The 23,446-nt window shown below is 36.2% G+C and overlaps 1 protein-coding gene across 5 annotated transcripts in view; it reads right to left on the reverse strand.

The window, feature by feature from the left end:
• Positions 1-438: 438 nt before the first annotated feature.
• Positions 439-23,446, reverse strand: part of LOC114046284 (coiled-coil domain-containing protein 138-like) — a 67,886-nt gene continuing 44,878 nt past the window's right edge. For all 5 annotated transcript variants that reach the window (XM_027866579.1, XM_027866580.1, XM_027866578.1 and 2 more), the window contains 2 exons: positions 3,146-3,284; positions 439-893 (listed from right to left, as the gene is read on the reverse strand). In XM_027866579.1, coding sequence (XP_027722380.1) covers positions 728-893; positions 3,146-3,284 — 305 coding nt within the window. In that variant the 3' untranslated portion in view covers positions 439-727. The remainder of the gene's footprint in view (positions 894-3,145; positions 3,285-23,446) is intronic.

The following is a 23,446-nucleotide window of genomic DNA, read 5'->3' on the forward strand; positions in this document are numbered from 1 at the left end:
ATAAATTTTTTGAGAAAGGGAATGCCATGGTCAAATCTGCATGATCTTAAGGATCATCTACCAAGAAAGTAGCTGCAATCTACATTGGTAGAAATAATAGTCATTCCAATGAAATCATATATCTGTGAAACATTGAAGAGAAAGCTTATTAGAGGACTGATAATATTGTAGAATCTCTATGACTAGTCAAAGACATACACCTGGTGAGAAAAACCACAAAAAGGCATTCCTAGATATTAATAAAGTTTTCTCAAAGGGCAATGCTTAGAAAAGCTCATAACACATGAGTACAGCTAGGATACATAGTAGATAAGTGGCTTCTTCAAAAAACTCATTTCAGAAAATGGAAAGATAACAAGCTCTAATCCTCTTTGCAAATTAACATCAACTTTATTCAGAATTAACAATCACATAATTTTAAAATAATTTTCCTGAAAGACTTGTAAAAAAAGTAAGCTTTACAAGTGTCACGAACTCTGAAAGTTCAGGCTATTATGTTAGTTGTATCACTCTGTTTGAAAAGGAGAATTCTAATAGTTCCACAATATCTTTTTATTCAATTAGAAAATATTTGAAATGTTGTCTATTTGCCCTTCATGATAAACAATGCCATGCAACAACATGTCTTATAATTTTACTTAGCAAAATTTTAGTCACTTTGGTCAATCTTTCAATTTTTACAAATAAGTAATATGCATAGAAAATTTTTAAAAAATAATAAACTTGTCTAACTATTTGCAGTAGTGACAAGGGAGTTGCATTTAGTTAAACCCAAATTGAAGAGAGTTGAATTAAGGTTGATACAAAGAAAGACATGCTCTGGATTTGCTGTCCTCTGGATTTCTTGAAGCATCAGGTGAAGTGTAAAGAGTTCAAACAACTTCTTATTACTCCTGTAAGAAATATTTTTGTATTGAATTAATCACATGTACAATGTCTATAATGATATAAGAAATAAGAATTATCTTATAATACTAAAAATAGGAGAATGGTAGAATTCCCTGAGGGTTTTAATGGACTGCAATCACAATAAGAATCAATAGCGCCATTCAGAAGTACAAAAGACTAATGCAATCTTAGCCTACAAATAGAAAAAAAAATGCCTAGAATTATGAAGGCAACAAAATTCAGCTGAACTCTGAATCATGACCATGTATCTATAGTACAAGGTTCTATTCTGGACACATTTTTGGAAATAACTTGACAAACTATGGATTTCGGGCAACGGGAGAAGAGAATGTCCAGAAGACAGCAATCGTGGTGAGGGACTTTAATACTATAGCACCAGTGAATGAACTGGGTATATTTCATCTAAAGAAGAGAAGATACAAGGGAATGTGAGAGTTGTCTGGTTCTACTTGACCTCAAAGGACAGTCTTAAATCAACCGGTAGAAGCTGCTGAGGCAAGAATGAGAATTGATGTAAGGAAAGAATTCCTAACATTTAGGAAGTGGAATAAGCTGCCTTGGGAGGTAGAGGGTTCCCTTTACTAATAGTCTTTAAGCCAAGGATACACAGATCACTCATTAAGGATGATGTTAGAAGGAATTCCCATACAGGTACAGGCTGGGCTCTGATGTCCTTTCTAATTCAGTCCCTATTATTCTGAGTTATGTCTCTACTATAAAATTAGAGCCACAGAACTGACTACCATGTTTTATCTAACTTCTCGTATCTAACTTAAATTTAAAGATATCTAGATGCTTTCAAGCATTCATCACCTCTCTCCCACTCACTTCTCCTACTAACCTGCCAGGCAATTTCATCTGCAATAAGAATTAGATTTTATATATTTCTGATTTTCTTGCCATGGTACATTTACTTTATGTGAGAAACAGCAAATGACCTTAAGTACCCATCAATTTAGATATGAAAGGATTTAATTTGCATCTTTGCAACTTCAAAAATTTGCTAAAAAATTTGAGTATTATATTATTCCCAGCCGTTTATTCAAACTTTGTTTAAGTTGTTTATCTGAGTTTGAAATGGGTATGAGCTCCAAAATATGGAATTTAAAAGTAATGCATACAAAGTCGAGATTTTATAGATGAGGAAACTGAGGTACAGAGAGGTTGAGTATCATACCCAACGGGTAGCTAGGAGTAGTTAGTGAGACAAGTAAGATATGAACCCAGCTCCTGACTCTCCATCTAGCCCTCTTTCTACTGCAGCAGGATACCTCCTCTACACCAGAGGTGTCAAACTATAGCCCACTGGCCTCAAACAAACCAGATTAAATGAAATTAAGAAATATTTAACAAAATAAATAAAAATATAATACACAACACAGATAATGTTAATTTGTGGTTTTCTAAATCAATATGCAGACATCAGCAGGGTTCAGTTTCTACTTGAGTTTGACACCACTGCTCTAATTTTACCCTCACCATTAACTAAGAAATGGTAAACAACCTTTTAAAACCCGTTTCTTCAACTGAAAAAATGGAAATGGCATGATGATATAACTGCCAAAGTATACTATTTATATTTTATGCACAGCATACTACAAATAGAAATATTATAAAGGTATGCAACACATACAAAAATCAGATTTAATACAAGGTTACATACATTACTTATAACTTGTTCTCACTGAGCTAAAACATGAATAAAACTTTACGCTATGGGAAACTAAATTTCTATGAGTTTCAAATTTCTATTTCTTTGTGGCCCATCACTGAGCTGGCCCTAAGACATGCATCTTCTGGCCCCAACAACTCTCAAAAAGATTCTGCAAAGTCACACGTCCGTGGTCTGCTTTAATAGTAAAAGAAGTACCCACCACAACAGAGATACTTTGAATATGAAAATATTTCCTTAAGAACATTTTCAGGACCCAGGACTCAAAGCTGGAAAGAACTTTAGAGATGGAATCTAACACCCTCATGGCACAGATAAAGAACAGGACACCCAAAAAGGGTAAGTAACTGGCCCAGGGTAACACAGGCAGTAAGAATAATTAGAGTTTCAAGCACAGGTTCTTTGACTCTAAATTCAGAGCTATTTCCATTACATTTTACTATCTCTACTGAAGTATTTTCTTGTGAGCAAACTAGTGAACTGGCCTAAATTGGCCTAAGTTTATCCAACAAGGATGCTAAGAGGTATAAATAGAAAAATACTACAAATGAACAAAATCTTTACTTGATTTTGGAGAGTTTCTGTAGTATAATGCTGAGTTTTTCCAGTATCTGCAGATCAAGTTTAGGGTGTCGGAGTAGCACAGAACAGGTACGAAAAAATAATACATTGCTACAGGCTTCTAGGAAAGGCTGCAAGAATCCTATTAAAAAAAAAACCAAAATGAATTGTGTTAACAGAGTACAATATGAAAAAACAGAAACTCCATGTTTAAAATTCTACAACAACATAGGATCATGGAGCTTAGAGAAAGAAGAACTCAATGAAATCAATCTAGTCCAGCTTTTTTATTTTACAAATGAGGAAACTAAGGCCCGTAGGGGTTAAGTGACCTAACCAAGTCAATTAGGTAATAAGTAGCAAAGCTGAGATCTGAACTCATTTTCAATGACTCTAAATCCAATGTGCTTGCCACTAAATCATACTGACTCTAAAATAATATTACATTTTAAACGAAAGTACCATTTGCTTTTCAATGAGTGATACAAAATCAAGGTTTTCTGAGAGGGAAAAGGACAAAGGCTTCTTCTTCAATTAACCTAAGCCAATAAACCGAATTTCCCTTGTTAATGCTATGAAATTTCCTTAAGAATAAATTAAAAGAATTAGAGAAAACTTAATAAGGAACTTCAATTACCTCACAATTTTTCCAAGTACTACTTACCCAATAACTTGTTACTGGCTGAAATCTCTTCTGTTTTTAAAAATCCAAAGTTCCTTTATTGATAAACTGAACAACAAAATCTCTAAAATTGTTTCCAACCTTCAGTGACAAAGTTATAACCTCAGTTCAGGCCCTCAACACTTCCCACCCTGATTATTTCAACAGCCTCCTAATTGATGCCCCTACTTCAAGGATCTGAATATTCTACTCCATTTTATACATAGTTGCCAAAGTAATGTTACATAAGCCCAGATCTGACCATGTGAATCCCCGACTCAACAGCCAACTCCATTGGCTTCAGGTTGCCTCTGGGATAAAATACACTTTCCTGTTTAGATTTTAAAGCCCTACACAAACTGGCCCAAGCTATCTTTCCAGGTTCACTGGACATTCCTCCCACCTCCCTAGCCTCCTGTCTCTCTGTCTCTATGCCTCGGTACTAGCTGTCCCTCACATCCTTGAGGATGCCCCGAAGGCACCAGCTTCAACAAGAAGCCTTTCCTGATCCCCTTAGTGTCCTCCCACACTAACTACTTTTGTCTTCAACTATTCGGTGTGTGTGACTAGTGTATGTCAAAGTATTTAGTAACTTTATATTTATGCTATATTTTTATATGCATTTCATTTCCTCCATCTGAATGTAAACCCATTATGAGTCGAGACCATGTCATTCTTTGTATCTTCAGTGCCTCCAAGAATGCCTAGCATATAGAAGGCACTGTTGTTTGATAAGCATGAAATAATTTGAGGAAGGAGGGGACATGAATCAGAGGGAAGAATCATGAAGGGCTTCCAGTAGAAGGCATCAGTAAGTCAACAAACATTTATGAAGGGCCTATTATGCCTCCAGATACTGTGCTAAGTGCAAGGGATACAAGGGAAGGCCAAAAACAATCCCTACTCTTAGGGAGTTCACAATCCAATGGGGGAGTATATACAAACAAGCTATATACAAGATAAAATAGAAATAATCAATAGGCATTAGGAGAGGTTGGGAAAGGTTTCCTGTTGAAGGTGAAATTTTATTTGGCACTTGAAGGAAGCCATGATGCCAAGAAGAGAAAGGAGAGAATTCCACACACAGGGGTATAGCCAGCAAAAAAGTCTGGAGTTGAGACAGTGTCTTCTTTGAGGAACAACAAGAAAGTTAGTGTCACAGTGGGGGTATAAGGTGTAAGAAGACTGGAGGACGCAGGGTGAAGGTTATGAAAGGCTTTGAATGCCAAAGAGAGGTTTTAAAATTCGATCTTAGAGGTGACAGAAAGCCAGCAGAGTTAAATGAGTGGGTATGGGGGTGTGTGTAACATGGTCAGACTTTAGGAGAATCATTTTTACAAATGAGGAGAGGATGGGCTGAAATACAGAAACCTGTGGTGGGCAAACCAACCAGCTGTCTACTGCAACAGGGCAGGCATGAAGTGAGGAGGGCTTGCACCAGAGTGACAGCACACAAAAAGGTCCCTGAAGTACACAAAGAATTTAAGGGGTTAAAGTGAAAAGGGGGTGTATTCTAGGAATGGGGGTCAAGTCACAGGAACATGTTGGTACAGTGTGAGACAGTGAGGGGGAATGACCAACATTTAAAACAATTTTTATGGAATATCTGGTTTAATTTATAAATTTTGGGTTTCAGCAGGAGGTGTGAATAAGATGTATACTTATATATACATATAAAGAAAAGGACCTTTTGTTTGGTCATGGTGTTTGATCAAAATAAGAGAGGTGATATCATGCATATCAATAAATGAATAGCAGATCACATATCAGAAAATATATCAACTATAGAGTGTATTCATAAAGACTTGGTATATTTAAAAACTTTAATAAATCAGGTTGCAGCATGTATAACCTATATCTGATTGCTTACTGTCTCAGAGAGGGGAAGGGAGAGAGGAAAGGAAAGAATTTGGAACTCAAAACTTTAAATAAAAATGCTTAAGTAAATAAATCAGGTTCAAGTTCTGTAGATACAACATGTAAGCAGTATTTAAAAGTAAATTTGTTAAAGCTTGAAACAACTATACAATAACATATTTTTATTTGAAATTCTACAAAAAATGAAAAAACACTACTGCAGATCAGGAGGTGAACAGAGTTCTATGGCCAGCAAAGTTGAAACTGATGTGAGAAGAAAATTCATTTGGCGCCATCCTGACTCTTCCATCTCCCTCAACTCCAACGTCCAGTTACCTTCCCTCTACTCATTCAGCTTCTACCTTGTTTAGGCCTTTATCACACAACCACCTCCTAATTTGTCTTCCTTCCCCTAGTCTCTTTCCAAATCCATTCTCTGAGTAATTGTGAAGATGATATTCCTAAAACACAGATCTGACCATGTCACAATTGTACTAAAAATCCTTCAATGGCCCCCTAGTGTTTCTAGCATAAAATACAAAACTCTAGACGTTCAAATCTAGTCACAGTCTGGTCGCTATGTCCCCTTTCTAGTCTTGTATCACATGACTTCCCTTCATGCACTCTGGCTTGCTAGCCATTCCCCATATCCACCCTTCCATGTCATGCCCTTGCACAGTGGTGTCCCTTGTCAGGAAGCCATTGCCATGTCATCTCCACCCACAGAATCTTGTTTCCTTCGAAGCACAGCTCAAGTGCCACCTATTACACAAAGCTTTTACTGACTCCCCTCACAATCAGCTCGTTTCTTTTTTCAAATTACTTTGTATTTATTCCAGTAGAATGTGGGCTCATTGATGGCAAAGACTTTTTTGTCATTGTATTCCCAGCGCTTAGTATCCCCATGTACCTGACATTTTAAATAGGTGTCTAATAAATATCTGCTGAACTTAACTGAAATGAATATGTACAATGAAGTGACTAAATCAGATTATCTCTAAGGTACCTTCTACCTCTAAATCAATATTCCAGAGTTTACAACTATAAAAACCAAAATTATTAAAATTCAAAAATCCCCTCACCCCAGAAATTAATTTTTATTTACTTATCTGCATACATTGTTTCTTCTTAACAGAATGTAAGCTACTAGAAAGACAGGTATTGTTATCATTTCTGTCTTTACCTCAGTGGATAGAATGCAAGGCCTGAAGTCAGGAAAACCTGAGTTCAAACCTCGCCTCAGACACTTCCTAGCTGTGTGACCCTGGGCACACTTAACCTCTGTTTGCCTCAGTTACCTCATTTGTAAAATAGGATGACAGCACCTACCTTGCAAGATTATAGTGAGGATCAAATGAGATAGTATTTGTAAAGTACTTAGCACAATGCCTGGAGCATACAAAGCAGCACTATGCTAATATTAGCTAATATCATCATCATCATCATCATCATCATCATCATCACCACCATCTTTGTTTCCCTAGTACCATACTTGGCACTTAAATGTTTGTTAAAGTGAACTGTTGAAAGAGAACAGAACCTTATGAAGGATATGCATATAAACATATGTGTGTATCTCTATGTGAATGTGAATATGTATATACATATACATATATATAGATATACATATCTATACATATATATAGATATGTATACTATATATATACACAAATATAGATAGAGAGACAGAAAAGGGAAAGGGAAAAGGTAGGGAGAGAAAAAGAAAATACATAAGCAACTGGGACTTAGAGTGAGTAACATATACGGAACTTGAGAATATCACAAAATAAATTACCATAGTAAAATTCAAAACATTATCAAGTGAACTTTCTAGCATTACTAGCAAAATGGAAGAAAACCAAGGACATCGGCAATTTTTAGTAGCCAGAATATATGTATATTTTTAAAAGTGAAGATTTCAAAGGTCCTTTAAAGGTGAGGGAAGAATATTGAACTGTCTTCAGATCCCTATGCTAAAACCACTGAAGCAGATATTTTTGTTTTTATGTTGCTTTAGTCATGTCTAACTCTTCGTGACCCCATTTGGGGTTTTCCTGGCAAAGACAGTGAAGTACTTCGCCATTTCCTTCACCAGATCATTTTACAGATGAGGAAACTGAGGTAAACAAAATCAAGTGATTCTGGGTTTAGTGGCCCAGGGTTACACAACTAGTAAGTGTTTGAAGTCAGATTAACTCAGGAAGATGAGTCTTCCTAACTCTAAGCCCAATGCTCTATGCACTATCCCACCTAGCTGCCCCTGAAGAGATAAACTACAGTGGGGAAAAAAACATAACTAAGAATCTTATGCTTTGTGGCATTTAGCTATAATGTTTAAACTTTGCAGTTTTCAAAATAACTTGTCTTAAAATATTCTAAGTGCTATAAAAATGTATGCAAGTTAAAAAAAAAACCTTCAAACCTTAATTTCTTAAATCGTGGAGCTTGATTCTTTTACTTTCTAATTTCAACTTTTACCCCTGCTAACAACATTTGATGCAAATTCTGTTTTTAGAATGAAAAATTATTAGTCTAATAATTTCAGAGAAATTCTCTGAAGCATGGAAAAGGCCTTGCCAACAAAAATTAATGGTAAAGATAGAACTGAAAATTTATCACACCAATATTTTACTTATGATAGAACATTATTAAGAGTATTTTTGTGCTACTTAAACTAAGACATAAAATTCTCACTTAGATAGGCATGGTACCGAGACAAACTTTTCAAAGCATATTAGTTATAAAACCTACTAAGTTTCCTGAACATCTCAGCAAGAAGCACTGTGGTAGAGTGGAAAGAGTGCTTGGCTTTGGAGTCTGAGGACCTAGGCTTGTACAACAGCTGTGCTATTCACGTGACCATAAGTAAGCAACTTCACTCTCTGAGAGCCTCAGGATGCTCATCTATAAAATGAAGAAGCTGGACTCCTAAAAAAGGTCCCCTCCTGCTCTAATCTTTAATGCTAATGAATTAAAAGTTTTTATTTAATATGGTATCATTATTTAGACTGCAGGATGTAGAAAAGGAGAATGTATCTATTTAAATATTTGCCAGTTACTTTTACTTTTAAAGACTGAGTTTTCTTAGCTCACCCAGGCTGGACGTGCAGAGGCTATGCACAGACCCAATCCTACGACTGATCAGCATGAGAACTTTGAATTGCTAGGTTTCCAAACCAGGCTGTTCACCTCTCCTCAGGCAACCTTGTGGCTCACTATATTGATGCTAGGTTTAGTGTAGACACCGGACAGGCTTAGCCCACTGCAGTTTGGAATTCCCAAGCTCAAAAGATCTGCCAAAGCTTAGAGCTGCCAAGCCTCCATGGTAGTAGCAAGGGCTGCAGTGATGGTGTGCACCACCACACCCAGCAGAGTTACTATTTCCCTTGTAAAATCAAGTTCCTCTGTATTTTGAAAACAGTAAATGTATTAATGCATAGTTGTCTAATTTGATAAGTTCTTTGGTCATAAAAAGTATGTCAGCAGTCAGGAAGCTCTTCTATAATGCAGCTGTTTCCACATATGTGGAATCACCAGTCTGTCAATAACTCACTAGATTCATACTTTATTACAGCCTTTAAAAGCTATGTCTATGCTTGTATGTGGTATAAAGCACTCATGCCTCAATTTGTTATTTTGTAAAAATGTTTCTATCTCTTTGGCATTCTCAGAGCAAAATGACAGTAAGGTGGCAAAGGAGCTAGAGCTCTAGGACTGGAGTTAGGAAAACCTGAGTTTAAATCCTCCCTCAGAGACTTACTTACCTATGTAACCCTGTGAAAGTCACTTAACCTGTTTGCCTTAGTTTCTTCACTTGTGAAATGGGGACAATAATAGCATTTTTTCCTAGGATTGTTGTGAAAATTAGTAAGATATTTTGTAAAGCACTTAGCACAGTGCCTGGCACATAACAGGCACTCTGTAAAAGCTATCTAATTATAACAATGATGGTTTAAGTCAAGATGAAAATCAGACCCAAGTCAGATCTAAGTATTAAAACATGGTATAGCACAATAAAAAGAATGTTAGACTTGGAATCATGCAAGACCTGGGTTTAGATCTTACTTCTAGAACTAACCAGCTGTGGGAGAAGGAGCAAGGCACCTAACAGCTCTGACTCTCAGTTTCTTCTTTTATAACATAGGGATATAATCACACCTACCTCACAAATACATTGTGAGGATGAAAAAAATATATGTATAACACTCATAAACAGCTATGATGCTACTTCAGAAATCTCTAACCATTTCCTCTTAGAAACATATTACGGAATTTTGAACAGGATGATTACACAAACTTCATTCAAAGAAGCTGTAACACAAAAAGAACTTGAAAAAACAAAAAATTCCTACTCAGAGTAATGCTTTCAAGATGACTTGCTCACAGCATGTCCACAGTTAAGCAGGGGTTTGACTTTATTTTAATTAAACTTTAAAACTGCTACATAATTATTAGCTAAAACATTTATATGTAACCAAGCAATGTGTGATCTACTATAAACCCTGAAACAACACAATATTTAACAATCTGTGATTTCACTGGTGCAGATATTCCCTCCACCAATGCAGCTCACCACTCATCTTATTTAGTGGATGACTTTCAAGACTTGTGGTGAAAAATCAGTACCCTGAGAGCAGCCTGAGGGTGATGAGCTTCTCCCAAATTAGCTAGGCTGGGTCTCATGTAAGATGAGTGTCATCATATGGAATGTGGAGAGATGACTGAGAATAGAACATAACTAACATTATCCTGGACAACCTACTGAAGATCAAGCACATCATAACTCATTATTGCCACAAACAAATACATGCCTTCTGTAAAAAACAAAGCAAAGGAATGATAATATATGCCACCTCACAAGACTGTTGTAATCAAAAAACACATTGTATGTAAAGCACTCTGTAAATTCAAGTGCTATATAAATATTATTATTATTAGCTGATCTTACTAATTGCAAAGAAAAACAGAAAATACTCATTCTGGAATAGAATTTGAATTGATAATTGACTACTTCAGTATCAACTAAGCAAATGTAAATGAAATCTGCAATGTTTGCACTCACTATACACATTCACAAGCCACTAATCTGTAAATAATCAGTTAGTTACGTTAAATATCTTACAAAAGCATTAATAGGTGTTACTGTCCAGGGTCACTCTTTTGAAATTTACTGACAAAGATGTAATCAGTTTTTAATCTCCGTATCAATTAATGGAATCAATCAACTTTAAGTCAGAAATGCCTTCTCACAATTGTTTTTATTAAGTCAGAAAGAATTATCCAAACAATTTTGGCAATATTTCTTGTAAAAAATAACACATTACAAAGGTTCTCCTCCACATCATTAAGTGATTTTTCTAAGACTGAAGCAAGAGAAAAACATGGCAAACCGCCTGATATACATTTGCCCAGACCATAGATTAATTATAGGAACTTAATTAGTATTATGTTTAATCTGCTAGATCAATTCTTCCTAATCTTCAAAAGTTAAATCAAATTTTAAATAAACAGGAAACTAGGACTCTAGCTTGAAAACACCTGCCACTTTTCAAAGACTTTCTCTAACAAATACACAAGTCAGAGACAAGCAAGGTCTCAAGAGTACCTGAAAACTAAACAACTCTGATCTCTGTTTCTAAAGGATCAAACTGGCAGGAAGCAGTATATGCTAAGTGCCAAAATGAGATGAATTTTGAAACTGACAGGAGGAGATTCAGTTTTTAAGAATATAAAATAGTTTTCTATCACATCTGAAATCAGTCAATAATTAGTTAATAAACATTTATTAAGTACGTACTACGTGCCAGACACTGCTTAGCACTGGAGATACAAAGAAAGGCCAAAAGTAGTCCTGCTTGCAAGGAGGAAGGCAATTCAATGGGAAGAATAACATGCAAATAATTAGGCATAAACATGCTACATACAGGATAAATTGGAAATAATGAACAGAATTAAGACGGATTGGGAATGGCATCCTATGGAAAATGAGATTTTAATCGGGACTTGAAGGATTCTAGGAGGCTAAGATGAAGAGGGAGAAAATCCCATGCATGGGGGACAGCCAGTTAAAATGCCTTGAGTCAGAAGATGAACAACCTTGTATAAGAGTACATGGGAGGCAGGGGAAGGGGGAAGTATAAGAAGACTGGGTGGGGTGCAGATCTGGTTATAAAGGGCTTTAAAAACCAAACAGAAGATTTTAAATCTGATTCTGGAGGCCTCAGGGAGCCAGTGGAGTTCAATGAGTAGGAAGAGGTGACATGATCATACATTTCTTTTAAAAAGATCACTATCACAGCTGAGTATAAGATATCGAGAATTGGGACAGAATCGAGGCAAGGAGACCAACCAGCAGGTTATTGCAGCAGACCAGGTATGAAGTGATTGGGGGTGGTGGAGTGGTGGTAGTGTCAGAGAGTGAAGAGACAAGGATGACACCTAGGTTATAAACCTGGAGGACTGAAGGATAATGGTGCCCTCAACAGTAGTACAGCAGTTAGGAAGAGGGGAGCCGGGGCAAAAATCGTTGAGTTTTGTGTTAAGTTTTCAGATTTCTAAGAGAGTTTAAGAAAGGTTAAGACTAGATATAAAGATATGAGTTTCATCAGCATAGAGATAATAATTTAATCACTTAAATTCACTTGGTGATAAGATTACCAAATGAAAAAGTATAGAGGAAGAAGAGGGCCTATGACAGAGCCCTATGGGACACTCATAGTTAGCAAGCATGACCTAGATGAAGACTCACCAAAAAAGACTGAGAAGGAGCTGTCAGAGTAGTGCTCCAAAAACTAAGGCAAAGAGTGTTTCAAGGGGAAGAAGTTGATCAACACTGTCAAAAGCTATAGAGAGGTCAAAAAGGATGAGGATTAAGAAGTTTTTAGATTTGGTAATTAAGAGATTAATAACTTTGGAGAGAGCATTTTCCATTGAATAATGAAGCTGGAAGCCAGAATGTAGTGTTAAGAAGACAGAAAAAAGGAAGTGGAGGTACCTATTGTAGATGGCCTTCTCAAGCAGGTTAGCCACAAAATGTAGGAGATACGTGGGACTACAACTGGTGGAGATGGATGAATCAAGGAAGAGGGTTTTGAGGAAAGGGAATGTTTGTAGGCAATAAGGAAGCAGCCAGTAGATGAGGAGAGATTGAAAAGAAGTGGAAGTGGGGATGAAAAAAGAGGCAGTCTGCTGGGAGAAAATATGATGGAATGGCATCACTTGTACATGATGAGGAATTAGCCTTAGCAAAGAGAAGTCACCTCTTCATATGAGATGGAGGTAAAAGAGAAAGGTAACGAGGAGGGGAAGAGAGAGAACTCTTGGTTAACTGCCCCAATTTTTTCAGTAAAATATAAGAAAAGGTTCTCACCTAAGAGGGTGAGGAAAGGAAAGCCATTTCAGTTTCCTGATCTCTAGGATGAGTCAAACTGAAGCTGAAGTAGCTCAGCAAACCTAAGAAAAAGAAAGGATGGTACTATAGATTTCAACATTAATAAACATTCATTGAATGCTATATGAAAGGAACTGTGTGAGGGGAATACAAAGAAGTAAAAGATAGCTTGTCCATCAGTGAGCTGGCCATGATCTTTCCTTCCTTGAAACTCTTAATCGCTTTGTTTATACTACTAGGTACATATGATGCTTCATCGTGCTTTAGTTACTTGTCCATAGATTTGGAGCTGTAAAGGACACTTTAGTCCAACCCCCTTATTTTACAGGTAAGAAAACCAAAGATTAGAGAGGTTAAGCTGACTTGCCCAAGATGACATAAATAGTAAACTGGAAATCCAAGATACAAACAACTCCCATGGCTCCAGATTGAGTCTCTGTCTCCTGCAGCATATTGCTTTCTGAATTTTATATGTAGATACCATTTCTCTATAAACTCCTTGATAGCTATGCCTTGCCTTATTTTTCTTTCCATTTCAAAACTTAAAAGTTCATAGAAATATTATAGAATTTATAGACTTCACAAAATACCAAGATTCAAAGAATCTTAGAGTTGGAAAATACTACTACTAAGTTATTTATTCTTCCCAAATTATGATTCCCATCTACAAAACCAGATGAAGATCTATGGTGATGAGAGCCTCACTACATAAAGCAAGGCAGCTTCTCTATTTTCATACAACTTTAATTGTTAGAAAGTTTTCCCTTATCAAAGAAACACAGAATTTCAGAGTTAAAAGGAATATCAATGGTCACTAGGTGCAACTCAGAGCTGAAAAAGAATCCCTTTTACAATATTCTCCAACAAGTCATCATCCAACCTTTCCTTAAGATCTCCAATGAGGTAGAACCCACAATCTCTTGAAGGAGTCCATTCTTTTAAATAGTTTGTTAGGAAGTTTTTTGCAAATCAAACTTAAATTTGCTTCCTTAAGCAAAACTAAGTATTTTGTTAATACTCTATCACATGTTAAAAACAATTCGACATTTATGCTACTAATAGCACTCTTTCAAAGTTCTCTGGATATTAGCTCTGAAGAACAAAAAATATTTCTCTGCATTTGGCAGGACCTAATGTGGCAAATGATACCTCCACATGAAAATTTTACCCTGTGCATATACCTTTCAATTGAATGTAATATTCACATTACACAGACATATAGGAACATTTAATTATATTTAATTCACAATTATCCACAATATAGATGTAATTATAAGTATTTAATATGTTATTATGTGCCTTCTGATGAAATTCTCCTTAGAAACTAAAATCTAATCTAAAAATTTGTAATTAATGGTCTAGTCTTAGGATAAAACATCTAACGATCTCTAACCAAAGTAAAGTCAAAATGGATTAACACAGACTTACTATATGTATCAGCATTCTATCTTTGTAAAAACATGACCTCAGAGCACAGAATAATAGAATTTTAAAGCTGGAAAGTTCTTGGAGATCATTTAGTAAAATAATCTTATTTTATAGATAAAGAAACTGAGGCACAGACAGGTTAAACAATCATCACAAGGTCACATAGCTAGTTAGGGAGCCAATGCTAGTACCCATGTCTCCTAACTCCTATAAAGTCCAGTGCTCTTTCCATCATTTGAGAATTGCATCTAATTTTAAAAACTACAACTGCAACACACTGAACTAGCCATGGCCATAAATGGCTACTCTCAAGAAAACATTACCCAAAAGCAAAAATTATACATTTACTTTTAAAAAAAAAATTCAACTTTATTTTCAAGACCACATATTCTCCTCCTCCCATCTTTCCCCTCTACCTCCTACTCCCTCTTACAAATATGTATAGTCAAGCAAAACTAATTTCTATACAGGCTATGTCCAAAAAACAAAACAAAACAAAAAAACCACCTCACTCTCTCATTTTGCTTGAATTTTCACTCCACCACCCACTCTAATTTCAGGTGAATGGCATGTTAAATCATGATATATATTTACTTCAAAATATCTGTGAGGAGACAGCCTTCTACAGAAAGAGATTCATCTCTGAAAATTGGACATCCCAGCCCAATCCTACCTGAGGTTTTATTTCTTTTCTGTTCTCTGCTTTACTGTATCACTACTACTGTCACCAATTCTCTTCCTACTCCCATTGCATATGTCCCCTTCCTTCTCCCTTACTTAGTATGCTCGAGGTCTGATACAGTTTTTCAAAAGTTCTTTATTGTGGAAAGGGGGTAAAAAAGACTCCCACATATTTACAGAGAACAGAATTATCAGTTATATCCAAGTCTCTTATTCCAAAGGCTGACTTCCTAACTAGCCCTAACCTGGTCATAGGGCCAGTTGCCATCTTTCTAGGGCTTTACATCTGGTCAACTCCAAACACTTCCTCTAGTTCATACCTAGCATTCTCTTTGTTCTCCCTCAATTAAATTATTAATTTCATTTGCATGTCAAACAACAATAACAACAGCATTCTCTCTACCCTCCTACCAACTTACATAGTCAACTCGTTCTGAAGCCTCTAGTCCTATGTATTTTAGCAAGACTTTATCCATAAACAGTATCAGAAGGGCCATTTTTTCATGAAACCAAGGTGGCACAATATAATATAATCTGTTATAATTGTTGAGAAGACAGAAGGGAAAAGGGCGGGGATTATCATTTACTTCTCTATTCAGAGGGGTTTTTTTTTTGAGGTTCTACAATGTCCACAGCATTACAACCAGTACTGCCATATTCTTAAATATAATCAAAATAACTCAATGCAACTAGTAACTATTTAAATATTCTAGCTACTTTTAGAAAAATTTTATTGATCAAACAAGGATTGCTTTTCAGGGTTTATGGGATGACAACAGACAGTCTAAATTATTTAACTCTTATTTTGCTTCTATTTTCTTTTCCAAAAGGAATGATCTTTAGACTAACAAAAATGTTAATATGTAATAGAAAGCCAAGATAAGTGAGCAGGCTGTCAAACAGCATCTAGCTGCCCTCAAAGAGTTCAGATCACCAGATCTAGACAACTATATCCCAGAGTGCTGGAAACTGATGAGCCACTACCATCACTTTCTAAAAGATTTGGTAGAAGAAGAATGGCACTCACAGGACAGATGGGCAAATATTCCACTTTTCAAAAAATTCTAAGATGGAAGATCCTGTAAAGTACACACCAGAAATCTTGCTATTACAAGCAGAATTCTAGGACAAATTATAGGAAATAATATGCAAGCAGTCAGAAAACAACATGTCAATTACTAAAAGTTGGCAGAGCCTTAACTAAAAATGTTCATGGTGAAGTCTTTTGAATGTCAATGCCTTATAAAATTAATGAATGTGAAGATTTCAGCCAGGACACACACTGAAATGGAGAGAATTCAAACTCAGATAAAACCCTATGGATAAAGAAATGCCCTGCATACTGTCCCACAGCAGCTATTTCTCTTTTCAGGTCTCCAAACACCTGCCACCCCCATTACCTGTGCTTATATAAGATGACTTGGACAACTACTACCCCGGGCAGCTAGGTGGCAAAGTGGGTAGAAGGCCAGGCCTGAGTCAGGAAGATCTGAGTTTAAATGTAGCCTGAGACAGCTGTGCAACCCTGGGCAAGTCATTTAATCCTGTTTGCTCAGTTTCCTCATCTGCAAAATGAGCTGAAAAAGGAAATGGCAAACTATTCCAATATCTTTGCCAAGAAAACCCCAAAATGGGGTCATGAAGAGTCGGACACGACTGAAAACAACTAAACAACAACAAAACTAAAGTATACCATTAACTTGTAAAGAAAAAAAAAAAGAAGAATCACCAGGAGACTCCTCCATACCATGCCCAGGGGTGCACAGAAGGACTACTGGAATTTTTACGTAGTTAAGTCATTGCAGGTCATAAGTATGAAATAAAGTGGCCCCAGGGTAACTGGAGAGGGTAATTCAGCATAGTCTAGAAGGGATAGGCCTACATCTGAGCCAGGAGAAGAGTTCTAGGGAGAGATCAGCCCTGAATAATAACAAGGCTCTACAGAAGGAGGTCAGTCTAGGAACTACTGCAGTAGCGCCAGAGCCCAGTAGTCAGCGTGAAGGGCCTCAGACAGGACTGGAAGCCACCTGGTAAGAAACATCATGGAAGTAGCCCAGACTTAGCAACCCCTGAGCCCAGCAGCAGGGGGAAGGGCGCCCCAGGCAAAGTCTAACATAGAGGGCATCCCAGGATCCCTGTGGCAGTAAGAAGGACCTAAGTAGAGCCCATGGCCTAAGCAGCCCTGGAAACCCTTGAAGGAAGAACCTAGTCTTGACCACTACACTCAGAACCACACAAGGCCTGTCACTCAATTCAAGAGGGCAGGAGCAAGGTGTGACCCCAGCACAGGCCATCCCTGCCCAGGTCTTCCCTGCCCCAATCTAGACACTGAAGCTGCTGAGACGGACAAACCAAGGAAAACATCAAACACTATGAGCAAATACCGTGGACTGAGAGATGCCCAAGGATAAACCCCAAGGAAAAGAGTGACCTCAAAACAAGTCCAATTAAAATCCAAGGAAAAAAAATGTCCTGGCCAAAAAGACTACAAGACTACCTAGAAAAAATGGAATAATGGATTTAAAATGCAGTATCTACAGAGGAAAGAAAAGTAAGGAAAACTGATGTCTTAGAACAGATGTTGGAAAACCTCACTCAAGAGAATGCCCTGAAAATCAAAATTAGACAAACAGAAAATGAGTCAATGAGACATAAGACATATACATAAAATCACCCAATTGAAAAAATATGTAATAAAAATATTATCAAAAACAAGTGACCTGGAAAATAGGTCACTTAAGGAGAGAAAACCTAAGAATTATCAGACTATCTAAAAATCATAACCAAAAAAATAGTACACACGTACACACACACACACAAACAAGCAACTAGAAAGAAAGAATGTAAATACCAAGGAGCCAGTCAGGATCACAGCAAGATTTAGAAACAACCATGATAAAAGAACGGAGAGTTTGGAACACAATGTTCCAGAAGACAAAGGCTACATGAATATAACTATTTTTACAACCAAGAATATCTTACTTAGTCAAATTGAGTATAATTCTAAAGAGGAAAAAAATGAATCTTTAATGAAATAGAGGCTTTCCAAGCATTACTAACCAGAATGTTGAAAAGACTATAGAACATGACATATGAGAATCATCTGAAGGGATTGGGGATGTTTAAACTGGAGAAAATAAGACATAGAGGTTTCCTTCATATATCTGAAAGGCTTTCATATGGAAGAGGGATTAGATTTGTTCTGCTTGGACAGAATGTAGTAGTGGGAGCAACAAGTATAAGTTGTAGAACAACAGATTTAGGCTTGAAATTTTTATAAAATTCTCAACAATTAGAACACCACCAAGTGTTCTTTCTGGGATTTGTGAGTATTTTGATAACTATACATATTTTATTTATCAAAAGACATTATTGGAAATGGTTCCATAAGGGTCATCAGACTGCCAAAGTCGTCCATGATACAAAGGTAGTTAAAAAAGCCCTTGCATTAGACCTTCCCAAAAATGGGAACAAGTTGTCACAGGAAATAGTGGGCTCCCCCTCACTGGAGATCATCAATTAAAGGCTAGATGACCACTAGTAAGAGATGCTGCAGCAGGTGGGTCAGCTAGGAGGCATGCTGAAGATGAGAGGCACTTAGGTGGCACAATGGATAGTGCGTTAGACATAGTGTCAGGAAACTTAAGTTCAAATCCTGCCTCAAGCACCAATGAGCTATGTGACTCTGAGCAAGTCATTCCATGTCTCTCAGTTCAGTTTCCTAATCTGTTTTCCTCATTCCATTTCCTCATCCTCATTTTTCTCATGTACAAGGTGGTAATAATAGCCCCTACTTCACAGGGATATTGTGAGGATCAAATGAGATAACAAATGTAAAGCAAGCCTTAAAGTGCTATATAAATGTTAACTATTATTATCAGGTACAGATTAGACTAGGCAGTCTCTGAGTTCTTCTCCAACTCTTAGATTCTGTGCCTCTTTTAAAAGGAAAATATAACGTAAAACTGTCTTAACAATATCCTAATATTATCACATAATCACTCTGATCAGAAATGTAATTTGTACTTAAAAGTTTTCTCATGCTCAAAATTCTCCCAAAATATACTTATCAATGATTAAATGTCCTCTCAAATGCCTATTCTCAGTCTCTGTCGACTTGATAGAGAAGTTCCTCAGAGCTATTTCAGTGATAGGCATATACCCCAAAGGGGTCACTGCCAAAAAAAAGAAAAGTTCTGTACACACTAAAACATTTGTAGCAACACTTCTCATGGAAGCAAAGAACTGGAAACAAAATAGATGCCCACTGAATCGAGAATGGCTAAGCAAACTGTGGTCCATAAATATAATGAAATATTACTGTGTTGTATGAAATTATGAATAAGATGAATATCAAGAAGCATGGAAGGATCTATATGAACTAAAGCAAAGTAAAGTAAGCAAGGTCAGGAAAATGATATCCACAATGACTACAACAATGTTAACAAAAAGAACCACCACCACAAAACAATAAAAATTAAATGCTGCAAAGTTATAAAGAAAAAGTTTGGTCTTAAAGAAGATACATGAAAGACATCTCCCCCTCCCAACTCCTTTGCAGAAGTTAATGTACACTGGTTGAATGCTATATAAGGAGTCAGATTTTTTTTCTACTGTGTTAATTGGTTTTGCTGAATTTTTTGATTCTTTGTCATAAAGGATGGATCCTTCTCAAGGAAGGGAAACAATAAATAAATAAATTTAGGCAATGTTAAAAAAAGGCACTAATAAAAATCTATTTATTAAAAAAAAAAGTTATCCAGAGCAATATAATTCTAATTTTTTATCATTATTCTGGAGTTGATTTCAAGAAGTTTCAAATTCAAAGTCATAAGACTGAGCCACAATAAATACTTATCAGATCTAACTAAGGCTGAAAAAAAAAAGAAAAGGAGACTTTATAAAAGATGATTTCCATCTTTGCATTTTAATTATACACCCCCCACACAGGCATCACTAAAACAAAAATCTAAACATTTGACTGAACTTTGTTTGCCTTGCATTTAAGTCTGAAAGTTCAATTTCATAACCACTAATTTTCTACTTTTTAAAATGGTTGATAGTATGTATCTTTGTCTTAGTACATATCTTAAGCTACATTTAACTGAGTTAAAGATACTTATCTGTTATTAAGAGATTTTCAATTAATACATTATTCAGTCATCCTTTTCAAGAAATGAGTGCTGAAATGAAGTTTACAAAGGTAGTCAGGATAAAAGACAACTAGAACAGGATTTCCTTTTAAATAGGTGAGCTGGATTCTTTATCCTGTATGCTATAAATCTCTTGAACTTCTGAGTTCATCATTTTGTTGAAAAAATCAATTTCGTTCCACATTTAAAAGGGAGAAAACAATGCCTACCAACAGTATTTATTAAACTGAAATCTGGAGGGGAGGGAGAGGGTTCAAATAACAAATATTTTTTAAATTAGTCTGTCTTTCCCTCAACACTTCTCATGAGCAATTAAAAAAAACTCTTAAAAAACAAATCCCGCATTATATATCTACATACTACAACAAAATAAATTCCCACAGTAGCCATGTCTGAAAATGTACCTTAAGTTCATCATCCTTCTGACAGTAGGCAAGTACTGTTTCATCTTCACTTTTTTGGATTCATGTTCTTTCATTATGTTGATCAGAGTTCTAAATCCATTAAAAGTTGTTCTTCTCTATAACCTAAAATTTGGATCTTTAATTTTTTTATATAGCTACCAAAGTTTGTGTTCAAAAAAGAGATTAACCTTTCCATCTTCTTTGTTACATAATTCAGTACTGAATGATCACCTATAGGCAGTTCTTGACTTAATAGTGATTTATTAGTTTCTATTAGACCTTACAGTAAAAAAAGCTATACCACAGTATATGACACATTATTACACAGTAGGTTATCTCATGAACTAACACAAAAACTGACAGGAAAATGTACTTGACCTGTATAAAATCAATCTAGAACCTGAATATAAATAAAATTTAATAGGTCTTTACCCTCTCTAATTTTATGCAACACTACTGTACCCTTCTACAACATCCTTGACAACTGTTCATCAAGCTTTACCTTGAAGGCCTCAAGTGATACCTTTTAATAAAGGTGCTCAAATGGATTTCTTGACAAAACCACCTAGGAAATATCTTGGAAGTTCAGTATACTAAATAAGAATGAGGTTATCTGCAAAATGTATTGAAATGCAATGTTGCCACTCAAATGTTAAATAACATCTTACCTAAAAGCAGAAAAGTTTCTAGGTCTTAATACGAACAGCATATTTAAATAATGACACAAAGTTAAATCCCTCTCTAGTCAAGCTAATTGTGACCTATGAACAAAAGTATTCTCTGAATACTTCAAATCATTCAGGTTTATATACAGCTGAACCCAAATTACCAAGCAACAGCTATCAACAACAGACCTGAAAAGAAAAAGAAAACTACACATACAAATCATGAAGTGATTTCTTTACTGCAATACTCAACTATCTAATGCAGTGTACAAAACAATATAATCATAGGTTTTTAATGGAAAAAAGTTCTCTGACCACTATGCAGATAAGTTAACACCACTAGATGGCTCTTACTTCACATTCTAGGAAATGCATTTAAAACACCTTTTAAATACCAATATTTGTCCTGTCATTACTGATTCTTGAGAAGTAAAAATAATTATTGAATGGGATGAGACTGAAAGATTCCTTCAGTTTTATTCCATATTTAAAAGGTCATATTATTTGAAAAACAATTAGGTATGAAATGAGTTTTAAGTTTAAAATAATAAAATATAATTAGAGCTGCCAAAAAGTATATTGAGCTGCTTTAGTGTAAGACAGTAAATATCTTTCACTCTCATTCCATTCAATAATATTTATAGTATTATATATTGACTCTCTAAGTTGAAAGATGACAGAAGAGTATTTTTTTTTATTATGGTGAGAATGGAAAATTTATTCAACATAGTAGAGATAATGTACCAGAAAAATGGATCAGACATTATTGAAAGTTCACACTTGCCCCATACCAGAATTAGTACACATCTTAAATAAGGTGAATAGGAAATAATTCTTAATCCCATTTTACAGATTTAGACATGAAAAGGTCAAGAATACATTCTTAAACACCTAGGAACAAAACTAAGATCTTCAAATCCAGTCCCTATACAACAGAATATACTCTCTTTAACAAAAAAAAAGCCATTAAATATTCAGTTTAAAAATTCAAAGAAATATAATTCCAACAAAGGTGGCAAAAACTACATTAGAGAGAAAAATACAATCATTCTGTGGAATAAAGTTACTGAGTGTTGGCCACAGGATTTAGTGTTAGGTTAACAGTACTGATTGCCAACCCCTTTCTTTACAGTGATATCTCTCTTCCCTCCCTCTAGCTGAAGACAATCGATATTTACTACTTTATCTACTTCACTGTTAGTTTCTACTCTGTGGCAGCCACAAACATTTGTAGAGAATATACTGGGCAGGGATAATACTGGGTATATTCAGGTTGAAACTGAAAAAAACTGAGAGAACTGTGGCTTTTTAAGTACTGAACTTATCTAAGGTTCAGGATATTAACAAAGATTTATATATCTCAACACCAAAAAGTATTCACTAGATATTCTTATACACATTATCTGCCATTTCAGGTACTAAACAACTGAACTTGCTCCATTCAAGTGATGATACTACTAATAATAAAAATGTATTTATAACATATACTATTTAACTGAATCTATAAATTTTTCAGAATCAGTCCATGTAGATATTCAAAGCACCAAAAAACACAACCGATCAGGCACAGAATATCTGTGCTACTCTATATTGTGAGGGGCGGTCTGATGTTGGCTGCTGCCAGGTGAGGGTTGTGGCAAGATTGGGGTAGGATCTGGGTATTAGGAAGCAACCGGAGCTCACGCCCCCGAGGCAGGGGCTGTGGTAGGCGGAGTTGTGGTGAACTGGGATGGGCTGGATACGGAGAAGCCCTGAGGCAGTGGGCAGTGCTATGTGAGATAAGCTGGGGAAGGATCAGGATACAAGGAAGTAGCGGAGCACGTGCTCCTGAGGCAGGGGGCTGTGCCACGTGGGAGTGGGATGGCAGAGGACAAGTTCCCTTTGCTTAGTCCCCTCCCTATATGCAATGTCAACCCCAGACGCCTCCTTCCTGTGTCCTTCCTGACTTCCTGGGTCACGTACCTTCCCTTTGTGTAGCACTGACCCCAGATGCCTCCTCCCGGTATCTGGGCCTGACTTCCTAGGTCACGTGCTCTCTCTTTGTCTATGCACTAATCCCAGACGC

Source organism: Vombatus ursinus, unplaced genomic scaffold (genome assembly GCF_900497805.2).
Source record: "Vombatus ursinus unplaced genomic scaffold, bare-nosed wombat genome assembly UNPS02014781.1, whole genome shotgun sequence".
NCBI lineage: Eukaryota > Metazoa > Chordata > Mammalia > Diprotodontia > Vombatidae > Vombatus > Vombatus ursinus.